Source organism: Taurulus bubalis (genome assembly GCF_910589615.1).
Source record: "Taurulus bubalis genome assembly, chromosome: 14".
Taxonomy (NCBI): Eukaryota; Metazoa; Chordata; class Actinopteri; order Perciformes; family Cottidae; genus Taurulus; species Taurulus bubalis.
In genome coordinates this window covers 13,385,765-13,410,851 of record NC_136602.1, presented here as the reverse complement: position 1 = coordinate 13,410,851, position 25,087 = coordinate 13,385,765, and the positions used below count along the sequence as shown (strand labels likewise).

At 39.2% G+C, this 25,087-nt stretch overlaps 3 protein-coding genes across 3 annotated transcripts in view; 1 reads left to right on the top strand and 2 right to left on the bottom strand.

The window, feature by feature from the left end:
- Nucleotides 1-11,579, bottom strand: part of LOC306746594 (ligand-dependent corepressor-like) — a gene marked incomplete at both ends in the record, with an annotated part of 28,938 nt that extends 17,359 nt beyond the window's left edge. Inside the window, 6 exons of the mRNA XM_079229524.1 lie at nt 318-420; nt 547-867; nt 1,108-1,240; nt 1,515-1,594; nt 2,160-2,225; nt 11,483-11,579. Of these exons, the coding sequence (XP_079085650.1) occupies nt 318-420; nt 547-867; nt 1,108-1,240; nt 1,515-1,594; nt 2,160-2,225; nt 11,483-11,579 (800 nt within the window). The remainder of the gene's footprint in view (nt 1-317; nt 421-546; nt 868-1,107; nt 1,241-1,514; nt 1,595-2,159; nt 2,226-11,482) is intronic.
- Nucleotides 11,580-13,439: 1,860 nt separating this feature from the next.
- Nucleotides 13,440-17,109, top strand: morn4 (MORN repeat containing 4; the record flags this gene model as incomplete). Its single annotated transcript, XM_079229311.1, has 5 exons — nt 13,440-13,537; nt 14,574-14,647; nt 16,571-16,685; nt 16,765-16,874; nt 16,964-17,109. The coding sequence occupies exons 2-5, from the start codon at nt 14,581-14,583 to the stop codon at nt 17,107-17,109; spliced, it is 438 nt and encodes a 145-aa protein (XP_079085437.1). The 5' UTR covers nt 13,440-13,537; nt 14,574-14,580.
- A 3,526-nt stretch (nt 17,110-20,635) lies between these two features.
- Nucleotides 20,636-23,760, bottom strand: ankrd2 (ankyrin repeat domain 2 (stretch responsive muscle); the record flags this gene model as incomplete). Its single annotated transcript, XM_079229523.1, has 8 exons — nt 20,636-20,752; nt 21,518-21,616; nt 21,708-21,806; nt 21,948-22,046; nt 22,187-22,285; nt 22,364-22,471; nt 22,586-22,732; nt 23,695-23,760. The coding sequence occupies 8 exons, from the start codon at nt 23,758-23,760 to the stop codon at nt 20,636-20,638; spliced, it is 834 nt and encodes a 277-aa protein (XP_079085649.1).
- Between the last annotated feature and the right edge of the window lie 1,327 nt (nt 23,761-25,087).

Genomic DNA, 25,087 nt, shown 5'->3' with positions numbered 1-25,087 from the left:
AACCCTTTCCCATGTTTCTTTGTGGCAAAAAACACTTCTGTTAGCACAACCGTGTTTGTTTCTGTTCACTTTCATCAAGGCACTAACTGGCTGTTCATTTTATCAAGCCATCAACTGGCTCGGTGATCTCCAATTTCAGGACTCAAATTTCAGGCCTCAGTTAATGCCCATGTGTTGACGCCACTACACGCAACTGTTCATTCCTAATGTATTTTATAAGTCATCCTCAACTACGCAATATACGTAAGATATCCTCAAAAACATTGCTGCCTAAAGACTGGAGACTAAAGCGACAAAGAAAAAGAAACCCATCTTACCCTTTGAGCATGGATGTGGCTGGAGAAAGGCAGGGACTACGGGCAGGCAGACTGCTGCTGCTGCTACAGCGACTCTTTTTGACAGATAAGTCAAGAACTCCATCTGTTACAAAAGGCAGGGGACAAAATACATTTAGTTTCAATTAAGTTGAGTCTGTCTTTTTTACCAGTGCGCTCGTTGAAGCATGAATCAGCTGCTCCGTCACAGATGTGTTGAAGTTCACACTACCTTGTTCGCGAGGCACAGCCAGGGGCCTCTTGATGGTGAGGTCAAGAGGAGCATCCTGGTCAGCCATGAGGAGCTTGCTGAGGACGGGGTTCTGATTGGGTGCAGGCCCAGCCAGGGTGGCACCGGGGCTGGTAGAAGGAGCAGCCCCCAAGAGCAAGGGTGGGGTCAGCAGGCTTCGGTCAAAGCAAAGCTGGGAGTCAGAGCCACTGTCTTGAGGGAAGCTGGTTTTTGAGGTATATTCGGCAGCAAACTGGCGGATCATTCTCTGAAGAATCTCTCGAGCCACTACAGGAATGTGTGGGTCAGAGAAATTTGGCACATCTGAAAGGAAATAAATATGAGGAGGTAAGATTACATGCTAAAGTAATTTTCCATAAGTGATTTAGTTGGAGCAATTATAATTCATGTGAAGAACATTAACATTCATAATTAACAATAAAAGCTTAAGTGATGGTGTACGCCATCTTGTTAGGCAGGTTCTCCTGTATTAAGTACATTAGTGTCATAATGCAAAATACTTCTGCACTAAGCCCACTCTTTAACTGAGACATGAAGAATCACCTTTTCTGCTGAGGACTGCATTGAGAAATTCCTCGGCTTGTTTCTCTAGTTTGTTGATTGAGGTCTGATCTTTAACGAGGAGCGGTTTGGCTGTATCTTCAAGCTCCTCGTCGCTTAAGCCAATTAAGTGTTCCTGTAAAATGACAAAACTGTTAATAAGTGGTCTTCAAATTTAAATAGGATACATATAAACTGAACAAAGCACAAGAACATTTTGTTTAACTCAGTTTTATTCCGTTCAGACCGATTAGTCCAAACTTTAGGTAACTAATTCTGCGAGGAAACCCCGGCGGATTAGAGAGCATGGGCACTTTTATTGCACTCCTAACATTCATCGTCTACTTTTTTCTCCCAACTGAATACAATTCTGAAAGACACCACCAGAATAGAGAAAAAATAAGTCTTACCTTTACTTTGTCTCGTCTCAAACAACAGAAAAGACAATTTTCATCAAATGACCAGTCAGACACGGCTGTCGGCTCAAAGTCTATGGACATAAAAAGGATGACAGGAAACAACATTAAATTGTGTGACAAAATATTTGGCATTTAGTTTTTTTCTAAACAACGTGTATTTATAGCCAACTTAAAAGCTCAAACCAATGCCTCTTAAAGTGTTTTGATGTATTTTAGGGAGACTGACTGAATCAAGATTAGATTGATTCAGTTCAACATCAGCAGCCATCGTACCCAACTGCTATTGTAGAAAGTCCTCTCACTGCAAATATATTTAAATCCCAAATAATGTCCACTATTGTCTTACTAACAACATGTATTGTAAAAATGTCTGTAGGACACTGTAGACTTTTACACTGGCCCCACGCCATCCAAAACCCAACTTTGTAGGAACACAAGGCATCGTCTCTTCTGCGGTCAGAGGGGCCGTCTTGTGGAGTGAGTGTAGAGGGTACCAGATGGTACAATGCAGCAGCAGTGTCATAATGAACAAATAACACATAACGCTTGAACCACAAAATTATCATTCATGTCATCCATACGTATGTATGATCGTGGCCACTATTCATGAAATTGAAAGTGGCCGGAGATTCTTACCCTTTAATAATGTTAGGTCTTCTACCAGCTCCGGACCGAACAGACCTTCGAGAATGCTCTCAAAACCTGAGAAAAGACATAAAATTAAATAATTATGCAGCTGCAAACTGTGAGTGTTTATATACATATATATAATTTGTTAAGATGTACTGCAGCAGAACAGAGACACAACACCCATCACTGTTTAAAACAATAATATCCACCCAAGGGCCCAAAATAATATGTTGTAAGGGAGAGCCTGGTCTACTGCAAGTCCCTGACACTTAACATGATAATGTCTTATCCCTTCACCAAGGCTCATCTTTCCATTTCATCTTGGCAAGCCCTGTAAGTAACCCCCTGCTTCTATCAAAACACATATTATCAGCTTTCACCCCAGGTTTTTTTTTTTTTTTTTACTTCAACAGTAAATACATGCGCTTCATCCTCCTGTTGCCAGGCAACTAAAGCACCTACAGAGTTGGGAGTGACTTCATGCTGTAACACTAAAATTAAAAAGCCAGAAACAAGACTGGTGTCAAAGTATCCAATACAATGTTGCAGATTGGGAATTCTACCAAAACTAAATATTCCGTCCACTAAATGTTCACTAACTAACTTACAAGACTAGCAAAACAGCCTATATCACATTTACCGGCAAATGCAAAAATTGTATATGCATTATCGATGAGATGGTGGTATCCTACAGTCCCAGCTGTTTGAAAAAAATATTGTGTTCTGCTGCAGAGGACTTTGCTTAACAGTGCATTAACACAGAATGCAATGTCTGCTTACTGCCGCGGGGTCATCGGCGTAACCAATCCAAAACCACGACATGCATTAAAACAAGCGCTAAAGAGGTCAGAGGTAACATCTGTCTACAGAACTTGATCTTAAATGATCCGCACTAAAAAACAATTCTGACAACAAAAAAGCGCAATAGATGGCTGTTAAAAAAAACTATGCAAAACACATGTTTTTGTAGGCATTAAACATTAAAGTAGTAGTATATAAACATATATCAAAATGTTTCTCACAAGTTAAATTCACCAAATGTGTTGAATCTACTTACAGTATGTCTTCACAGATAAGTGAAAAAAAATAAAAAGATGAGCCCTTATCGTCCACTCTCTTCCTAAACTCAGTGAATTCAATAAAAGCTGTCATCTGTTAAAATGCCCTCGCTCTGCTTCTCTACAAATTCCCACCCACTTTTCAACAGCCAAACATAAAGAGGGGGGCGGGGGGGCACAGCCGTGCCTATAGCTGCAGCGTGAGTCTGTTTCTGGGTTAGTGCACGGGACTTCAGCTGAAGCTATCCAATCCTATTTCTGAAATATTTCAGAGGCAGGGAGAGAAAAGTAGGTCATCCACTTTCGTTTGACAGTGCAGCGCCATGACATCAAACTACTCTTCAGGAATTCAGTTTCAGGCATTTAAAAAATGTGTCATGATGTAAACTGTGACTTTGAGGCAATATTAACACGTTCCTACTGGCAGATCATAGTGGGGTGTAGTGACTAATGAAGAAAACCTCTTCGCACAAATCCAGCGACTTAAATTTAGAAAACCAAGCTGCATACATGTGCAAAGGATAAAATATTGATAGCGTGTATAGCTCTCATGCATGCTCTACAAAATAAATGAGTATAAAAACAGAATAATGGCCACAGTTCAAATGCACTATCAACGGAATAGAACACCTCACTGTATTGAGTGCCTACACTTAATTATAGTTGCCATACATAACACACTTTTGGATGCAGAAACAACACTGTACCTTTTATCTTTTTCAGATGTCTTTCCTCTTTGAAAGAACGTTCACCAACGAGCCACTACACATATCTGGTTTAATCTATTGTGATCAGCGCCCAGATACAATATGAGCATGGGGTACAGAGGTACAAAGTGATAATGAGAAAAAGAAGTAAGTAGCCCAGTATTATTTGCCAGCAGGCATAACACCTAATTATATCAAAACCTCAGTCAGGACAAAGATATCAGGTTAATAAGGCAAGCTTTGCAAAATGGGAGGCAATACATCTGCAGGCCCAATTGCATTGACGACATGTCATTGAGCCTAATTAGAAGATTTAGTCTTTTATTCAGAATTGGTATTGCATATCTTTCCTTTACTGGGAGAGTTACTCATCCATGTCAATCATCTTGCTCTATATGAAGAGAATGATGATTCAACACCATTTTGCCATTTCCAACCCTCATTGGCATGTTTTATTTTTGTATTTACCTTAAATACATACTGTGGCTTGCCTCCAGGTAGTTTATAGCCGGGTGAAAGCACAGCTTAACGCTCACTGAGGTATGATGAAATGAAAAATGAAATAGCATTATGGGTTTTTGTTTAAATGAAATAAATAAATCAACGTTCTTCTAGAGATGAGCGCAGTAATTTTTTAGCTGCAAAAGACAAATTACTTCATATACCTTTTCCCATTTTAGCTGTGAAGTTGGGAATAAAAAATAGCTTTGATTAAGAAATTAAACCTTATATACTTATAGGGGGTTGCTTATGTCATCACCATCAAGTTATTAGATAACTACGCTATATTTATTGTATAGAAATGTTTCAAACCCTAGCACATGAACATATGCTGTATTAATGTTGAATGCAGTTCTCTTTTCATTCACAACTCCAATGAATAGGGATTTCTTTTTTTAAACCTTACTTAAGCATATTTTGTTTTAAATGGAGAAAATACTCTTTTGCCAGACTTTTAAAATAACTAAGTGATAGTTTTAGACTTACTTACACTGCTTACATTTCAGGCTAAATTTAGATTTTGGTTAAATTGGATCTTGCATCAAAACTTCAGAAGCTGCTGCCCCCCGACAAAAAGAATAAATCATAAAGTAAGATCAGATCAAATTGATTACGTTTAATTTCAGGATAATTCAATGACTGGTATTAGTACAATTAAAAAGGCAGTTGAAGTCTGTTTAAGAACAGATGGTAACAGTGTTTAACAAGGCTGTAATGTACTATCATTTTCACTACTGTATATGTAGTGAAAATGATAGTACATTACAGCCTTGTTAGACACTGTTATCATCTAAACATTGATGGATGATCCTTTTGTCAACAACTAAGTGGAGCATTAAAACTACAAAATATGACCAACAGCAAAACCAATCGCATAAAGAGGAGAAAAACAAGTAAATCCCTTTCGTGAAACTGTATAAACGCTATGTTTGGGATTGTGATTTGATAAATAACAAAGGTTTAGCATCAGCCATCAATCTTGACCATGAAACTTTCTAGGAGGTCTTTTCTTGGAGCTTATGTACACTTACATACTCCAGGATGGATACGGAGACCAGATACATATAATAATTGGGGTATGCGTACACAGACACGTCTCCACACATGCGTACTAGAAAGAATGATAGCAATTGGCTGACAGATTAAGTCAAAAAACTGAAAACGGCAAGTGCGACTGCTTGACAAAGAACAGGACAGAGGATGGTGAATACAGTACAGCGCACAAAACAAGTGCCAATTTAAATTTTCTAGCACACACTTCTCGTATGAACATTTGTGAATGCTCGTGGATATCCACAAAGGGGTCCGCACATGGACTTGCGATGACATTGAGGTCACTCGGCTGCAGAAACCATGAATTAGACTTAAGCCTTCTTATGACCTAGATCTCTAGCCAATCAGAAAAAGGAATAAAGGAATTATTAGGAGTGTGCGGCACCCTTTCGACCAGCACTTAAAAAAAGAAATCCCACAGATCTACGATCAGCTTAACCCCCTAAATCCGATTCCTAACCTTAACCTACGCTGTACGTCACTGTAGAAGTTGAACATAATGCGTGATAAAAACCCTCTTTATTGCTTATTGCTGCCGCTATATGTTGGTAGTGTAGCCAAAAGGTTCCTTTTCAGCCGAAGCGCATATGCACTGAGCAACCCCCTTGTAATTGTTCCAGTCCTTCCAATATTGTGAGACAAATGAAACTAACAAATGTGATTCAAAACATACACTGAGAAATTCTAATGTTACATTCATAAACATGTAACCTAATTTTCCAGTGTCAATGCTTGAAGCAGAAAGTGATTGAATGAATACTGTCAACAACCTTTGTTCTGTTAAGGAATTCAATGCCAAACCTAAATTGGAGTAGCAGGACACTACAGTGAGATGTTAGAGAAGTTGGCAGAGCCAAATAAAACACCACGGCTGCTGTTAGCAGACATCACATCGTAGGCCTGGACGATAATTCAATATGATAATCTATTGTCTTTCATTGGAATCATATTGTGATGAGATCATATATCACGATATCGTGACACACAATGACGTCATCCAACTGGATAATAACAAGCACATACCGACTCAATATTTTCAGCTATTCAGTTCTTAATTAAATAATTATATAAAACCATGTGATTATTTCCTATTGACATTTATCTATTGAATTACCCAAAAACATGCTACATGTCATATATATGAGATATGACATTACCCATACCAGGATAGAAGCTTTTAGCCATATGGTCCAGCTCTACTACATGGTTTCAAAAGTATTTTCCCACTGTGAAAATGTACTTCTGACATCTTACAAATTTCTAAATTGTTTGACAAATTTCAGAAAAATCTTGGATTTTCAGGTGTAAATTACACAATGCTGCAGAATGCATGTCCCTCGTCAATAGTTGCTAGAAGTAAGACACCAGAGCCCAAATATTTCCAAGAGTTTTATTATATTTAGAGTGCTTATATTTAGAGTGCTTTGTCAGAGCTTATCCAAATTAATCCAAAACAAAAATGACTCAACTCGGAAAATGTCCTGCAAATGTTAAAACATCTTAAACAACCAGCTATGTGACATTGTCTTTAGAAAAAATTAATGAATGAATCTACTTTTGAAACCTGGCCACCAGAGGCAATGGGTTCTGCTAACCGTGTTGCTCCTGTCCACTTATAAGTAACACTCCTAAAACCAAGTCAAACATGTCACCTGACGAACCACAAATGTTTTTCCAGCTTGCTACAAATACAATCTCGCTCTCCTGACAATATATAGTCTGTAACCCTGGTGGGCAGCAAGGAAACAGTGTGCGTATATATATTTCAAATTACGAGGGAGATCAACATGAGCTCCTTCAATGTATATTATTCCTTCAAACCCTTTAGATTTAAATTCTGAAGCTCCATCTGTTATGTTTTGCATATCACAAAAAACATCAATGTCAAACACTAACATTTAGCATCATCATGGGACTGCAGTGCTCTTTCCAGTGGATGACCCACCCATTCCTCTGCCGCTCTAGTGCTGAGCGTGTACAGTGCTGCATCAACCCCCACTCGGCCCATCCCCCACTCTAACTACTGTACACATGCTATCTCAGAAGGAGTGACCACAAGCTCGCAGAAAATCAAATCAGTGTGAAGCCTAAATAAACCTTGCTTAATCTGGCATGTTTGGCTGCATCCTTTGGAAAGACTAAAGGGATTGATTGTCCATTATTATTCTATCTTTTAGGACTGCGTCATATTCACATTTTTTTTAAAACCATACTAAGATTGTGATGCCCATAAGCGTGTATTTGTGTATGAAGAGGGTCACTGATATCCTTGAGCAATGCTCTATGGAGATGTTAGACCGGGCTAGGGGCTGAGGATGAGTGCAGAGATGACAAAGTTGCACAAATTAGTCAACCTACAGTACGTGACTATTTTCATCCCCAGTCAGCCCATCACATACAGACCAAGCCGAATGCCTAACCATCTAAAAAGTATTCACTGTTGCCTATTATGCTTTCCGCAAAAAAAAAAAAAAGGTAGTCAGCCGACAAGCTTAGCCATTACATGAGCGCGAGCAAAGAAGTGTTTGAAATGTCATTTGACTACAAACAATGCACTGTGTTCATTACAAGCAATATACAGTAGCTGGATCACGCTATACAACAGGCAATGAGGTGGCAGCTTTGAGCAACATCTACAGTGAAACACTCCCTGAATACTTAACATGATATGATGCAAACTGACAGTCAAATGGTGTAATGCTGCACAAAGCATAACTTTGAATAACAAATATGAGACCACTGGGATTTTAAGCTAAATTTAAAAAAAAGGAGTGGATGCACACTCGTACATTCAAGCGCACACATACACACAGTTAAAGAAAGTGCATTCTATATGCAAGCTTTCAAGCTGGTCGTCATATTTTGCAAAATGTCAACAAACCTCAGCCAGATGGGGGGGGTTTCAGCAAATAAGGAAAAAGTAGGCCAAAAACGCATCAGAGCTGGAGCAAAAAATGGGCCATGCTAAAGTTTAAATAATAAACAAGACAATCTGCCTGATGTCAATATTTGCTTGTTGTTTGTTTGAGCACATACTTAATTCCACTCACCCACATGTCCAATGCAAGCATGAATAACTGGCATTCTCAAATATTAGCTGGTGCTGTTCCAGTACAACTTTTCCCAAATCCAGACAGAGCACACATTTTCAGTGACACAGTTTTCATCTAGGGGCTGGTGGACTATGAACACATGTATAGGCAAACATACAGACAATTGTTGCTGCTGTTCTATGGGACAATTGGCCTTGTCTTGGCCCTGCAGTTTTACCGCTTACATTAAATACACAAAGACAAAATGTCCATTTCAGCGTCAGCAGGGTGGTGGTGGCGTGTAGCCCTCTCCACCAAAAAGCCAAACAAAAGTATGGCCTTGTTGTCATGGACAGAATATGCCATTCTGCAGCAAGCAAACTGATGCTGTTGTCATGTACTCTGCAGCTTTACAGTTATAGCCCAAACACAAGGGACATTTGTCAATCACGAAGGGGTTAACCGACTAACTGAGCAGTCCTGGGTCTGGAGCTGGTGACAAGTCAGAAAACTATTATTCTCTCCCATTTGCTATTCAATGAGGAGCACAAAGACCACCTAGTATTGTCGCCTCTTAGCTGGAATTAGTTTGTTCTGGATCAGACTCCACATAAAGCGGATAGCAAACACACTCAGAATACTATGTAAAATAGGTGGCAACAAAGTCCCAACAAGTATCTGTGCAGTTATAGCTTTACTATTACAGCAAAGAATGGGATGTGGGTTCAAATATGATGCCTGAAACATTATACAAAAGACTGGACCTAAAAGTTGGTTAAACTGGACTATGATTGACAAACAGTAGGCTGACTGTTTCAGCTAGCCTGTAAATTGTTTTGCTGCACTTGCTCTTTGTAATTATTAAGCCAGCGTCTAACCTGCCCTGAATAAACCAAGAGCTTGAAATGTTTAACATGCAACACCACATAACTCTTAAAGCACAGGAAATCTTAATTCCCGTCAGATGTGGTCTTACTGCTTTCTGAAACATCACAAAACTACTCCCTTAACTCATGTCAATCATTTTGTGCACACACATAGTACAGCCTAGTATGTCTATTACACATTTTAATAAGATCTATACATAGAGGCCACTTTAATTGAGATTGATTTAATGTGACATTTTGAGATCAGCAGCGTTTGAAGCAGTGTTCTGGCTTTTCAATTGAATTTTTTTGTCCTGAGGTATAAATGCCGTTTCAAATTCTGTTTTATATTCTGCCAAAACTCACAAGACAAAAAATACTGTATGCATGTGTAGGCATTACATTACTGCAGTAAAAATACTGTATATTACATAACATATCAGAGAGCCTTACTAAAAACATGAACAGACAGTTTATCTGTAGGCGTTTAGATTTTGGTTCTTGTAATACACGTTTGCATGTTCTTTTATATCCATCAGAAAGCAGGCAATCCTGTGTCAAATGGAAATGGCCCCTTAATGAAGCATTCTGCATTCAATACAGGAAATATATATATATATATATATATATATATATATATATATATATATATATATATATATATATATATATTCCCTATGAGACAGATAAAAGTGAATATGAATTATGATTAAACCAGTAAAAAAAAAAAGAAGCTAATTTGATTTTAACATTAGGGTCAGCTAGCAACTCTCTGCTCCTCATTTGCGTGATCAATCTGTTTGTGATGATGTTGAGAGTCCACATTGGCTGTTGCTATGTTACTGAGTCAAAAGAAAGAGGATGGCAAGGCATGGATTTAAAAATGGCCTCTCCCTCTCCTTCAAGCCCTTCAAATGGTGAAAACTACTAATGTAAGCCATCTCTATATGTGTAAAGCAGAATAACGAGAGGGTAGATTAAAAAACGTATCACAGAGAACTCCATATAGTTCATGAGAGCGGCGATATGTTTTATTAATTATTTCAGAATAAAAGCCAATCCACAACAGAAATATCCCCTATGCTAAAGTAGAAATGTAAAATTGTTCTGCTTCACTTGAAGCAGAGCAACAGCAGTTCAAAACACATACTTATAACCAACCCATGCAATTGCCAGCATATGCACACCAGTCGTTTGGTAACAGAAGAGGTTTTAGAGTGGACTTTCTTATTTTGTCCGGTATAAGTAGTTGTGAAAAAATGACAGCCTGCTGTTTGTGATAGAGGAATATATTTGTTTCTGGACAAAAGTGATTGACCGACAATAAAGCCGGTCCATCTAAAGCAGCTAAAAGTCTTCCTGTCCAAGCCCTTAATGCAGGTTATGTCCTCTCCTGCAGATAGTGCTTTAGCTATCCTACAAAATTACAGTTTAGCCTACATTCCCACCCCAACGCAGTATACAATACAACGAGCATTAAACCCCAAATGCATTAATACATGTTTAATATTTGTTTTAAGGGGCCTGAGAAACTAACGTTAGAGAAGTTTACTAGTGTAACGTCGACGAAAATGGAAACTCCCACAGCAGTGGGGTCTCGGCCACTTCCTCAATGCATTACTGCGCGCACACAGGAGGCGATTTGAGAAAAGCAAGTAAGCTAAATGTGAACCGAAAACATCCACCGCGGACACGGGAAGCCCTCCCCCATCCAAAATACAGTATCATCCCACGGGAGCGCGCATTTGATCAAACGGGGTCTTTTAGCCGACGCAATGCATAGAGACACTCCCTTTAAAACAAGCACGGTGCCCTTTAAACAAACTAACGTTACGCCAGAAACGTTAGATAACTAAAGTCCGCGGTTCGGATTCAAAAACAATAAAAACAGCAAGGAAACCCTTGAAAGTACTGCAACATTCTCACACAATGAAACATTGTAGTAATTGCTCAAGCTGGCTCGCGTGAGAAGGAAACAGTTGAGGACAAAAAGTCGCTCGGAGATGCCCCGAGAGAGCCCGGTAATCGATGGTTATTTACATCGATAACGGGCCCACAGATATGCATTTCAACCGGTAAAATGGTATACTGTGTAACTGCCGTTGTCCTTACCTACACAGTGGACGAGTTTGTGTCGCCAAGAGTCAAGTTCCTGCCGAAAGCCGCGCCTGTCGATTGTGCATTGCTGCCTTTTACACTGACTCGCCATTTTCTATCGTTCTTGTCTGGCGGGCACGAGCACGGGAAGAGGAAGCGCTCTGCTATGTGAGCGCGCGCCTCTGTGTCGAAGAGGAAATCACTCCAGAGTGAAATGTGGGTTTCAGTCACACAGTGTAACCAAACCAAAAGGTGTAAGTAATTAGTAAGTCAGTAATTAAGTAAATGAATATGCGTATAAATACATTATATACAATAATAATAATATACATTACCAATGTAAACAACAAAATAGTATCTACCCTTAATAATTCATATGAAAGTGGGGTTTAGGTTGATATCTTTGGTAGTCTACATCAAATCAAAGTACATCAAATATTTTTCTCTTGAAAGGTCATTGAATGTTTAGCATTGACTAGGCTTTAGCCAAGGCTGAATTACCAACCAGGCATGTCTAGCAACTGCTCCTGGGCCCTAGACCCTTGGAGTCTAACCAATGCTTTTGTCATGGTTGGTGGACGGTATATAGTCCAGAATGAAATGTCTCGACAACTACTTGATGGATTATCATTGAATTTTGAACACGTTCATGGTCAGCAGAGGATGAAACCTAACTTTGGTTATCTTCCTGCCTATAACTACTTGATAATTACTTGATAGATTGTCATGATTTGTTGTGCAGGTATTCATGATTCCCAGTGGATGGATCCTAAAAACTCTGATGATTATCAGATTTTCCCTTAACTGCCTCTCTGGCAAGTTAATCTAACCTGGCTTTACCTCCATCAAAAAAATGATGACTCTCAGTTAGTAAATTCTATAGTAGAATCTATTTGTATTGTTCTAGAGCATGTATTAATTTAAATAGTTTGCTCATCACTTTCCCTGAGTTAGCTTGCTTGAAGAAGGCCATGCCTAATCCTAGACTAGATGATTTTCAGAAACAGGATCAATCTATAACAGCTTTTCAAAGATTGTTATTATTACAGCAGAATAAATGCTATCCTGGTAAGAAAGCGTTTTAAAACATTTTTAGTAAAATCTATGCAATGCAGTTACCCTGTGAAAACCTTAGCTCAATCCCTACACTAGAAACTGCATAAGTATCAAGTACCATCATTGGTGCCGCAGTGTTTTCTGTGGAATATAATAACAACATAAAAAGTAACAATACTATTACTTATTATTGCTATTATTGCTATTCATATTAGTAATAGTAGTCTGGTGGTGGTAGTAGTAGCCAATTATTGATAATAATAATAATGTAACAATAATACCGTAATGGTTCACTAGTCTTTACCTTGTATGCTATGGCCAACAGATCTCACAAAATGTAACCTCAACTACAATTAAACTACGGTAGTGTTGAGTGCTTCAGAAGAAGCTTCAGAAAAAGGTCCAGGAGCCTTTTATTAATATGTCTGACACAGTATTTAAGCAGTAGCACACTAAGCCAATCAGAGAAAGTTTTCAGTGAGGGCCAACATCAGTCATGCAATGAAACAGTGCGGCGGTGAGGCTGCAGTGATGCTGTTGCAATGCTACCTTCAAGGGCTAACGGAATTATTGTAATCCTGGGCTGAGCAGTGAATGAACGTCATGCACCAACGCAAGTAAACACGACTTGAAGAGAGGGATAGCTCTCTATAACAGTTGTTTAGTTGAGTCTGTATGGGTCAGAGAGCAAATCAAAGTAGGACTATACTTAATTTAATTATATAGGAAGATATTTTCATTTTTCGTGTAGTTACTATAGCAAAGCAATTTCTAAAGTAAAACAACGGTCACTTAACGTGTTTACTAGAGCTTTTCTTATTTTGTGATTTACCTAACATATGTGAAGCCGATGTGAATGTCCTTTTAATCTACAGTCTCGATCACGGATTTAGGAGTTTACGAGGACCACCTGAATGCGCCATACGTTTCTCAGCCGGTGTTTTCATATTTGTACGCCCCTCCGCTCCTGTAGGTTGGCTTCCATGCTTCAGAGACAACAAACGTAGCATACAGGTAAATTATAGCATTAATAGGCGTTGTCGCTTTTCGCTTATAGTTGTCTTGCAATAGGTTATAATCGATTTGCATAGGCTTGTCATTACATAGCGGTAGCTAATTAGCAACACACATGTATAGGTTGCACTGATTGAAACATATTGGCAGGCGAAATTGCATATTACAATAACGTTAGTGTTTCAATCTTGGTGTGAGCTGAACATTATTTATTCGATGGTGACCAAATGGGTGAAAGTATACCTGACTACAATTCGGTATAATATGGTCATTTGTTTTAAACAACATGTTGAAATGGTCACCATGCGAGCTGTTGTTGATATCTGCAGTCATGCTACAGTCACGTAGTTTCCTTCACAGAAGGCGTTTCGCCCCCAAGTGTGCTCCTTAACTAGGCTCACACCAGCACCATCACTAACAGGCACTTGGCATTAAACAGACTTCTTAGCTTAACAGATATAGAATTTGATAGGATAAATTGTCTTTAACTTTTGGTCCGACCCACACTTAAACTTTAACTACAAGAACATGCACTTATACTAAGGTTTTTTCCCCATAACCATTCTGAACAATTTCCACTATATTTAAAAATCTGAAGACAAAACCTGCTTCAGATATTTCATTGTTAAAGCGGCATGTTGTGTAAAATAATCCTCAAACTAATTTATTCATGGTGTTTGGTACTGTGAAGAAACTGAACACTGGGCGGTCACATGACACTGTATGGTGCTGAGCCTAAGTAAAGGTAATGCCACATTACAGTATGCTCTGTCTTAAACAGAAAGCTACTCCCTCTGCTTCATGGATTGAGGGAATAATAATCCCATTAGAGAATTCTTTCTTTTCACTTCCTTCCTTACACACTGAGGTCAGAGGTCATGATCAGCTAAAGAACAGCCTCACAGAGCTAGAAGAGACTCACAAATGCCCTCTCACTATGAAAACCCTGTCCTTTAAATGTAAATTGTTGGTCACCGATATAGATGTGTTCTTTGGCTCTTTTGCCAATGAGTGTGTGTTTGTGTGTTAAAAACAGAGGGGACATGACTCTGACCAGAGGATCGTTCACCTATGCCAGTGGGGAAGAGTACCACGGCGAGTGGAAAGAAGGCAAGACAGTCCTGCTTCTCATTTTTAAATAAAGCTAAAGTTTGTGTGCAAGCATCACTATCTAAACTACAGAGATGAGACAAGTTTTCACTTGCACCTTCTGTACTGTACATCTAGTCCTCATAATGTTTCTCTAAGGCATGTGTGATTTAATAGCCAAGTGAAAGAAAATGGTGAGACACTGACAGATGTAACACAAGTATTCTCATATGCTGGTACCCAATTTAAAAAAACTGAACACATACATAAGCAAAATATTAACATCAATAGTTGCCGGTTAATGTTATTGCTTCTCAGCATACTACTTTTCAAATGGCACAATATTTGAAAATGAAATATTGATATGTTAATAATACGCCTATGATAATATCATGTAAATAATCCAGGGCCTCTGAAATCACACAGTTATGGTTACTAAATTTTGCTTCACTTGTATTCTCAGTGTAATGTATTTAACCAAAAAGATACAATGAACATAGTTAAAGATGAATTTGATTGATAGCATTTATATTTCTTCACTTTTACTTGAGACGTCGTGATAATTTTGTTAGTGGGAAATTTCTTTTACCCACAATAATCATATAGTAAAAATCTGATATTGTGACAGCCCTACATTAGTTAAGGTACAGCACATTTTGCCTCAGGATGGGCTTGACGTTCATTAAATCATCAGCATGTAATGTTGTTATATTATGGACAAGCTAGCGAGTACCAGCGGCTGCAAATATCTTTATGAATCTGCCTGGATGTGTGTAAACTAAAATGGTAAATCTTTTTCAAATGTCCACCTGTGGCAAAGAATACGAGGATGCTTCCACTGCTTTAACTTTTTCTCACAGACACATTCAGTGATGTTAGTGACATGCAAGCTCAAGCTGTTTAATCAAATCCCAATTAGCTAGCATTGGCAACCCATGACGAACAGAGCCAGATTTACCAGCTCTGGCTTTGTCAAATCTTCTGGATTAGACTTTGGACCTGTTTGGGAAATCTTAGAGAGTCTTCTGTCAGCTGTTGCTGAGGAAACCAACTCCATCGAAACAAGAATATCTGTTTTTGTATTCTACCTTGGCATCAGGATTTGGGATGATTTTGAGCTGCTTTAAGGTTAAAGCAAACACTGTCTATATATACGTATATATATAGATATACGTATATATCTATATATATATATATATATATATATATATATATATATATATATATATATAGATATATACGTATATCTATATATATATATATATATATATATATATATATATCTATATATATATATATATATATATATATATATATATATATATGTATTCGTTCACCCTTCAAAGGCAACATGGCCTACTTTTCCAGTTGGACAATGCAGGCGTGAACCAGTTGTAGAGGTTGCCCAGAAACCTGTAGGCGTGTGCCCTCTGACATGATTTCAAGCTACAGTAGTGGATCATAGGCTACTAGGAGGGGAATGCAAGTGCATTCCTTGACTGCTTTCACAGTCTGGATCCTAAAGTGGAAATCCCTGCTAAAAAATCTGCTGGATTAGAGTGCTGTAATTCCCACCGCACAGGAGGCAGATGGGACTCCTAATTCAGTAGTAAACCTTTAGCTGACAGAGAGGGGGGAGGATACCTAAATCCGAGCATGGACTGACTTGTGACATATGTAGTGGCTCTCCAATACCAAGTGAATATAAAACCTTGAGCCGCATTGCAAGTTCAAATGTCAAGCTCAGTTGGTCATCTCTTAAAGTATAGTACACGCTCTTAGAAAGATTAATCCAAAAGAGCCTAAGTGGTTCGATGAGGCGTGATGACACCCATGTGGATAACATGTGAATCGAAGAGGTTGTTTGCCTTGACTATATTTCTTGTGTTTCCATCATCTGTTTGAAGTTTGATCCATTACTCACCCTGCTGTGTGAATTTCCAGGTCGGAGGCATGGTGTTGGCCAGCTCAAGTTTCAGGACGGAACCTGCTACTCTGGCCAGTTTGAGAATGGACTCTTCCACGGCTCTGGTGTACTGCTCTTCACAGATGGATCCAGGTGAGTGAGCCAAAAAGGAAAGCAAGTTTTGTCCTCAAAAGGTTTAAATTACACCCCCGCCCTTCTTCCATCGTTCCAGGTACGAAGGAGAATTTGCACACGGAAAGTTTCAAGGCGCAGGAGTCTTTGGTCGATGCGATGGCATGAAGTTTGAAGGAGAGTTTAAAGACGGACGTGTTGAGGGATACGGTGAGTTTGTTACATCACTGGAACAGTTTCATCAGGGTGTCTGTAGTATCTCTGCGGTTGGTCATTGTGCCCTGTGTCTGTGCCTTCAGGACTATTGACTTTCTCAGATGGAGCTCATGGTGCCCCGCGAAACGAAGGCTTGTTCCAAAACCACAAGCTGCAAAAGAGAGAAAAGTGTCCAGGAGTGGTGCAGCGTGCGCAGGCTTCAGCCTGCAATGCTCGCAGCCTGTCATGAACCCTGGAGGAGACAAAGTCAGAGTTCCAGCACTTTCCAGGAGGGCCTCAAGGATGTGTACTCGTATACTTACCTCCGGCTCTTCTCTCTGCGTTAGCCTTCACAGAGGCTTGGAATGCACATGCAGTTCGACCAAACGAAGGCTTTCTGTATGACTGACTTGAAATGCACAACACCATGAAGCACACCTTTAACTTCACAACTCATGTAAACACCAAATGGTGCTGGCTACCTAGTTCAAATTATTTTACTCATAAATAGTGTCTTAGTCTTTTTCTCAATAATAGTTTCATACATCAAACAATAGGGGAGACCTCTCAACTTTCATTTTTTGTCCTGCTTCATTAGGAAGAGTAAAGTAAGTCTGTATGTTGAAGACTTGAACCACTATATCGATCATTTTATCTTAAAGAATGCTGCAATCATTACAACAGAGTGGTCCTTAAGGTTTTGACATATACTACTGCAAGCTAAAAAGTGGACCTAAATGTACAATTTAAACCTATTAGAAAAGAACACTCCACGAGGCACCTTCAAGATCTCATCTCAATTAACAGTGCTGCTGCGAACTTTGCGTGCATTATGTCACTGGTGTTTCTCCTTGTAGAAGATCAGTATTCACATTTGCCTTAACTTAAAGACATCTTGGTACAAGAGTGTAGTTCCAGGGTGTCCACCTGAAGATGATGTGCAGTTCCCTCTCCTTCCCTTCTCCTCTGCATCATTTGCCCTAAGTTGTCTATCATCCTAATGAATTTGAGGACTGTTTGAAGATTGCCTTCAGTCTGAGGGATACGTTGCTAAGCTGGTGCTGAGTCTCGGATCCCATCACTCACAAGTCCAGTAACTCTCCTCTCTCTAATAAACCTCCCACTCCCAGTGGAAATCATGGGAGGGGAGATTTAACTCTGCTGGATAATTCTCTCATGGTTTCCCCTGTTTAACCTGAAATACTTGGATGACTGGACCTTCTCAAAATTGTTAAAAATAAATCGGAATGAAATGCATTGAATTAGGGACATATAGCTTAATTGAGGCAGCTGAATGAAATAATTTATAAACCAGATGTATATTTAAGAATATGTAATTATGTATGTGTTTTTCTGTTAGATGTACACATATGCATTGTCATTGATAGTGTTTGTTCTGACCTTTCAAATGAATTAAGAGATACGTGTTTGATTGGTCAGGTAGAAATTGTTGTTAGCGAGTTATTAAGACAGTGTGGTTGAGTATTTTAAGAAATGTATTAACCATTATAGCCGATCGCAGCTATTCTGTTATTACAGAGGAATTTGGTGTACTTGAACAGTGTATAGGCCTTACAAAGCATTTGTAGACGTAGCTTGTCTGGGTTGCCTACATAGAAATTCAACCAAAGACAATCAAATTATATTACAGGTAAGGAAGACTAAAAGAGTCAACAGGAGTTACATGTGTAATTTCTTATAGCTGAACAATAAAGAAAAATCAATGAGGACAAATCCACCTGGGGCTTTAGTGATCAAGAAAAACAAAAGGACTGAAGATGAAACAGGGAATTTATATGATATCCTGTTATAATATATAGTCTCAAGTCTGGATTATCACAGTTCTTGGTTTTCATTGTTATTTTCGATGAGGAAAAAAAGAAATCAATACTCAATATCATGAACCCATACTGCTGCTTGCTCTGAATACTGTCTTTGGTACCACAGTGTGCTGCAAAGTACAATCAGAAAGATTAAGAAGGTAACATTGGACAGAGAAAAGTAGACCAGTGTATGCATTAGTACCACTATCTCCAAGCACAAATTATACTTTATTGTTTACTGTATGTGCAAAGTGTGTAATACCCTGCTCTTCAGATCATGTAATAGTATATTTCAGCTATTCCGGAGACGGCACCTGCTCAAGCCTTCTTTGCCTACACACACCTGCCTGAGTGGAATTTAATTCACAAGAATTCCACATCTATTTCCAACTGGAAAACAAATGGTGCTTTAAAAGCGTGCCTGTATAGACGTTTACCTGCCTGGAAAATATCATTGCCATGGTTACCTGTTTTTCAGTCACAATATAATGTTGCTTTGAGTGCTCTTAGATAAAACTACAGTATCACATCTTCATCCTGGAATAAGTCTGAGTCTGTATCACAAAGGCTGTAATGTGTGTAATAAAGCCCGCTTGGAAAAAGAAAAATGACAGTAGTTTATGTTTAGATGATCTTGCAGCAATTTCTGATGTTGGAACACAAAGGCTAAGATTTGCGCTATTTGAAGCTACAGGGAAGAAGTTTAACCATTGCATGGATAAACAGGTTCCTCTGGTTTTTGGCTGCTACATAGAAGCACAAAGCAGAAGCCTCCAGTTTTCCCATCCCCCTCCTCATTCTACACCACCAGCCCTCAGCAACAGTCCAGCACAACAGCATACAGTGTTAAGCTCACATGGAACTGAAAGCAAAATAACTAAAGCCGTAAAACATATATGAGTCCAACAGATTGAGTCTGTCCAATCCAATAACTTTATTATGTTACTTTGATAACTCTGTTAGGGTCAGGTTTACAAAATATATGACCACTCACGTAGGGTGCATAACCTTGTACTGCACATGTCCCTGACAGTTACACAGTCTTGCTTGGAACAGGAAATACTGTGCGTGGCTGATTATATATCTGAGGAGTTGTCTACAATGAACACATTGTTTTTTTAACAGAAGACTGCACTCTTTTCAAAGCATTTTACATTCACATTGTGAAAAATACTGTATAGCTGTTGAACAAAATGTGCTCACAAAATGAATGGCTGCATGTGTCATGACTAACTGTGCATAAATGACTACATTGCAAGCATGGGAGCAAGCTGTTGGTTCCCCCTGTGTGAATGACCAACCTCCCTCAGGAACATTTGAGCCACTGATGATAGAAGGAAAATATGTCCACTGAGCTCCCCTTGAATCCCTGACTTACAGCGGGGGCATACCAGCCATCTCTGCTATCGTCAGCTGAAGTCTCAAACACAGTGCTACTGTGTGCTCTGGCCTTATCCGTCGCCTCAGTAAAACAAGGATCTCTTGATGTATATTCAAATGCAGCTTCGGCACAGCACTATCTATTGATAATATTCAACTTACAAAGGCATCACAAATCAGATATGGAACATCCGAGCACTGCTCAGATCATAAAGCTCTTTAGAAGAGAACATCAAAAGCTGAAGCTTGGCAAAACTGTTTGAGAAATTCAGCTTTGTTTCCTTATTTGGATGTTTTTGTTTATTTTTTATATAAGATAAGCAGAGCTGAATCTGTCACATCCAAGCTGACATTTTTTAGTATCAGAGTTCAGACAAATCTCAGATGTTTAAACCCCCATGCCCTGGAATGGCAGATTTTGTTGGTGAGCACATATAATGCATATACTCAAATATGATGTACACAGACATACAGTGGAATTACAAAATGTATTTGGAACCTGAGACAGATAGTTGTAAAAAGGTATGTCATAAAGAATACACTGTTTGAGGAGATGTACATCTTTTGCACTATTCACTCCTCTCTGGAGGTGTTTTCAGGTCCCACCACCCTCAGCTTGTCCAGTCCCTTCAGGGTCTCCATGATGTCAAACTGCCATTGTTTTACCTGTTGCACTGCGGTCACTCCTTCCTGTAACACAGTTCTTACTGTCAGTGTGTTAGTGAGGGGTCACATTGTATGTACAGTGTTGAGAGATGAGCCACGGCATCTTAGTCGTGTTGAGAGATGAGTGTTGAGAGATGAGCCACACTTCTTATTATGGATTTTATACGTGTCCTTTAAAGAAATACTTCGACCTTTTGGCAATGTTTGTCTTTTTCCTTGTTGAGGATTGGATGACAAGGTCTTAAATATCTATGTGAGGCTACAGAAGCTCATCTCTTTCTTTTAAATCATGAGCATGTTTTGGGTTAGGTTAACTTATCTTAGCATAAGACAGGAAACACGGGGACACAGTTATTAAACGCTCATTAGTTAACATCTTAGATCTAGTTTATTTAGTCAAAAGAACTTAAACTTAAACTTAAATTTGACGTTAGGTGTAAAATATGTTTTGGTAGGACACGTTGCCACCAACTAGCAGAGACTCCAGGAAGTACCTGTTCAAGGGTCAAGACATAGTCTGGCCCACATCCCGTCTTACACAGCAAATTTACATTTTATACTTAGGTTGTTTGTTTGTATTAAAAACGGACCGTCTGTCTTTAAGCTAAGCTAACTGGCTGATGGCTATAGCATCACATTTAACAACCAGATATGAGCATGGTATTGATCTATCAATCTAAATTTGAGGGAGGAAAAGCAATTAGTAAATTACCCAAAATGGCAAGCGATTATTTTAAAATCATCTTCAAGCTAAACCCGACATCAACATCAACAGGACGAAAAACTCACATGATTTTTCATAATGGTGTCTGCCCCTGCAGCTATGAGCAGCTTCACTATCTTGTATCTGTTGAGACGCACAGCATCATGCAGGGCTGTGTCTCCTTCCTGAGAGCAGAAGAACATTATTAATGGCAGGAAATTAATTATAGAGATGATGAAACGCAGTAGGGAAACACGCTGTTGAACTGATGCCTACCCTGTCCCTGGAGTTGATTTCGGCATCACAGGACAGCAGGTACTCAACAATGCTGGTGTGGCCTGTTCTGGTGGCCACATGCAGAGGAGTGCTGTCCAACTGCAGGGTGGACATTGTCACACAGTCACAGCCAAACACATACTGGACCAATTGTGTGTCAGTATAAGACCTAGGTCTGCTCACGGACACACAAATATGAGTCCCGGTACAGATTTAGGCATAAATAAAATGTTCATTCACCTTATCTGTAACATTCAGGTCAGCCCCGAGGCTCTTCAGGGCTTTGACAACATCCGGGTTTCCCCCTCTGCAGGCCCAGTGTATGGCCCTGGAGCCCAGCTGAAACACAGTGGGATGGTCCCATTCTATTAATAACACTCACTTCAGGGCACTAGAGGCTGGAGCTTTAGTGAGTGAAGATAATCTCAACCAATCTCATCATCATCTTTACAAACAAGCCATGTGCCCGCACGCCTTACTTGATCTTCAAAGTTGATATCGGCTCCTTTTTCCAAAAGCGTTTGGATAACTGCAGTGTGTCCTTCCAGAGAGGCACGGTGTAGCGCTGTCCTCTTAAACTGGAAAGTTTAAGTATATTATAAACAGAAATGACTTGTAGAATGTATCTGATCTTCTTCTACACAGGGAGAGAATACCTCATCATGGACATTAGGGTTCCCACCATCAGCCAAATACTTGTCTATTACATTCAGTTTGCCTTGACTGGCTGCATTCATGAATTCTCCAGTATCCGTGGACGCAATCTGTCTCACACACACACACACACACACAGAGAGAGAGAGAGAGAGAGAGAGAGATTACATTTTTATATCTCTGTTGTGCACATGAACATAAGGTTTCTGAACATTGTCGCTCACCACAGGGCTTTCCACAGACACCCTGGGCGAGTATGTTTTCTTCATCTGTTTTCCCCTTTTGCACAGCTCTGTGATATTCTTTCCTCCACTCAAGTCCAAAATCTCACAGTGGAGGTCCGAGGATATACTCCTCACTCTCTCCTCTGCCTGGAAAATGACAGAAACAGCGATAATGTAGAAAACACAATTGGAAACCCCAGATGAGAGAAGCCTTGTCAACAAATAAGTAGGCTAAGGGGTGTTGAGAGCTGGGAATGGAAGTGTTAATGTCAAAATAGATTTACAGCATAGTGCAAGCTAGGCTTGGCAATAACAAAAGTAACCTTTCCCAAAAAATTGCATCCTATGTGCTGTTATATATGTTTTTTCATGAAGGTTTTGTCAACCATTATTGACTATGATAACCTCTTTTGTTGGCAGTTTTATTTGTTTTCGTTTGTTTCAGATATAAGGAAACGTAATTATTCTTTATCTGTGAAAAGATAGACTGTGTTCTGTAGTGCTGTGTCAGAAATAAATGGTAAAATTCATTTTGGCATCACAATAAAACAACTTTTAAGCAAATGTCTTGATACACAAGGTTAACTGTGGGAGCGAACAGAATGATCTTGTTTAAGCATTTGAAAGGCAAAGTATATGAACAGGAGCCGTTTCTTTTCATACAAATTCAAGTAAAGCAGGATTTAGTGAAGCTCTGGTAAATTAAATGTAACGTCACTCAGGGCCAACGCATCAGGTTGTGATTGAAAAGAAAATGATCGAACTGCAAGCAATTTCACATAGTGGTCCCTGACGTGTGCTTTTCAATGTATCCACAATGGATGTTGACGTAGTAGGCAGACATTTTATTCTCATGTTCGAGGCTTAACTTCAAAGCTGACATATTTCTAGGATATAACAGCTCATTAATTCACATGTGCTCACATAAAATATCCATTAACATGTTTTCACAAATCAGGGCTTTGTGACAGGAGAAACATTCATTATTTTTTTGAAAAAGAAGATAGTGGTCAGTTTATACTAATTATCATTCTAGGAGCCATAATGTCATATCAATGAAAAATATTCACACAAGTCACATTGGAAATGTTAATATTTCTCTCACCTACCTGAGCTTTCATCTCTATTCCTGTTTTATGGTCCGTCACACTGGCTGCCCACTGCACATCTTCCATCTCTGTTTAATACAAAAAAAGATAAAATAGTCAATAAAGTAATTTTGAATAGTTGAAGCTTTTGAACTTTAACTAGGAACTTGGAGTAAAATCGGACAGACTGCATGTCACTTTATACAAAAGCGCTGCAAGCCCAGTGGCTTCCTGGCTGGAATACTGGGTTCATAGTGGGACACTGTGTCACCGCATCAAACAGGTGTGCGTGCACTTTGGTGTGTGTATGCATGTATGTTTGTGTGCCAGCATTACAATCTCTCTCTCTCACTTTCCCACTCTCTCTTTTCCTCTCTGTCATGCGCGCACACACACACACACACACACACACACACACACACACACACACACACACACACACACACACACACACACACACACACACACACACACACACACACACACACACACACACACACACACACACACACACACACACACACACACCATCCAACCTTCAGGCATGTCATGCCCCGAGTCATGAGCTGAGGGTACATTCATTCCACAAGCTCCTGGTTATACTCACTCCTGTTCCCACAACAGTGTGTACCTCTCCTCACATGAGTACAATGTGTGTACAATTACTGCCAAGTGATACTTTGTAAATATCTGTATGAAAGAACACCAACAATCAATCACTGTCCAGCCTCGGCTTTGGTATTTTTCCCAAACAATTCATTGGTACAGTATATCAGATGAACACACACACAAAAAAAAAAAAGAAGAAGAATTGTTTCATCTTCTGCGATATACACAGTAGATATAACAATATATTATTGTTGTGCATCAAACCTGGACGGTGTCATCCAACGTTTCTATTATAAGTTATTCTCACAATGAAAAAGGTTTTACGGACACTCGTCCTGTTTCTTGATGACGTATGCATATTTCTATTGGATGGGACAATTGGTCACAAGCATGCTTGTTTAGAGGCATTCCTGCCAGAGTGTGACTGAGTGACGTGTTAATGGTTAACATGTTATTGAGGGAGGCAGAGTTCAGTGGAGTAGGAAGCAGCAGCAGCCATTTTAGCTGCACAGGACACTGCTTTCCCTTCAAGCATGGAGCACAGGCGAGCTGACAGTTAACCCTCCGCTTACATCTCTAGCTGGCTGGCTGTGAGTTATAGAGTTCATATCATACATCATACTTCATTGATAATCCTCTTGATGTTTTAGTGTGTAGACACAATTTAAACATTGTGTTTGTTTACGTTTAATCGCAAAATAGGTAACATAGTACTCTAAGAATACTTCAATGTTTTTATTAAGAATGTTTTTTTTATATAGAGAGAAGCAATGTTTATAACATGTTTTATATAGAAAGGATATAG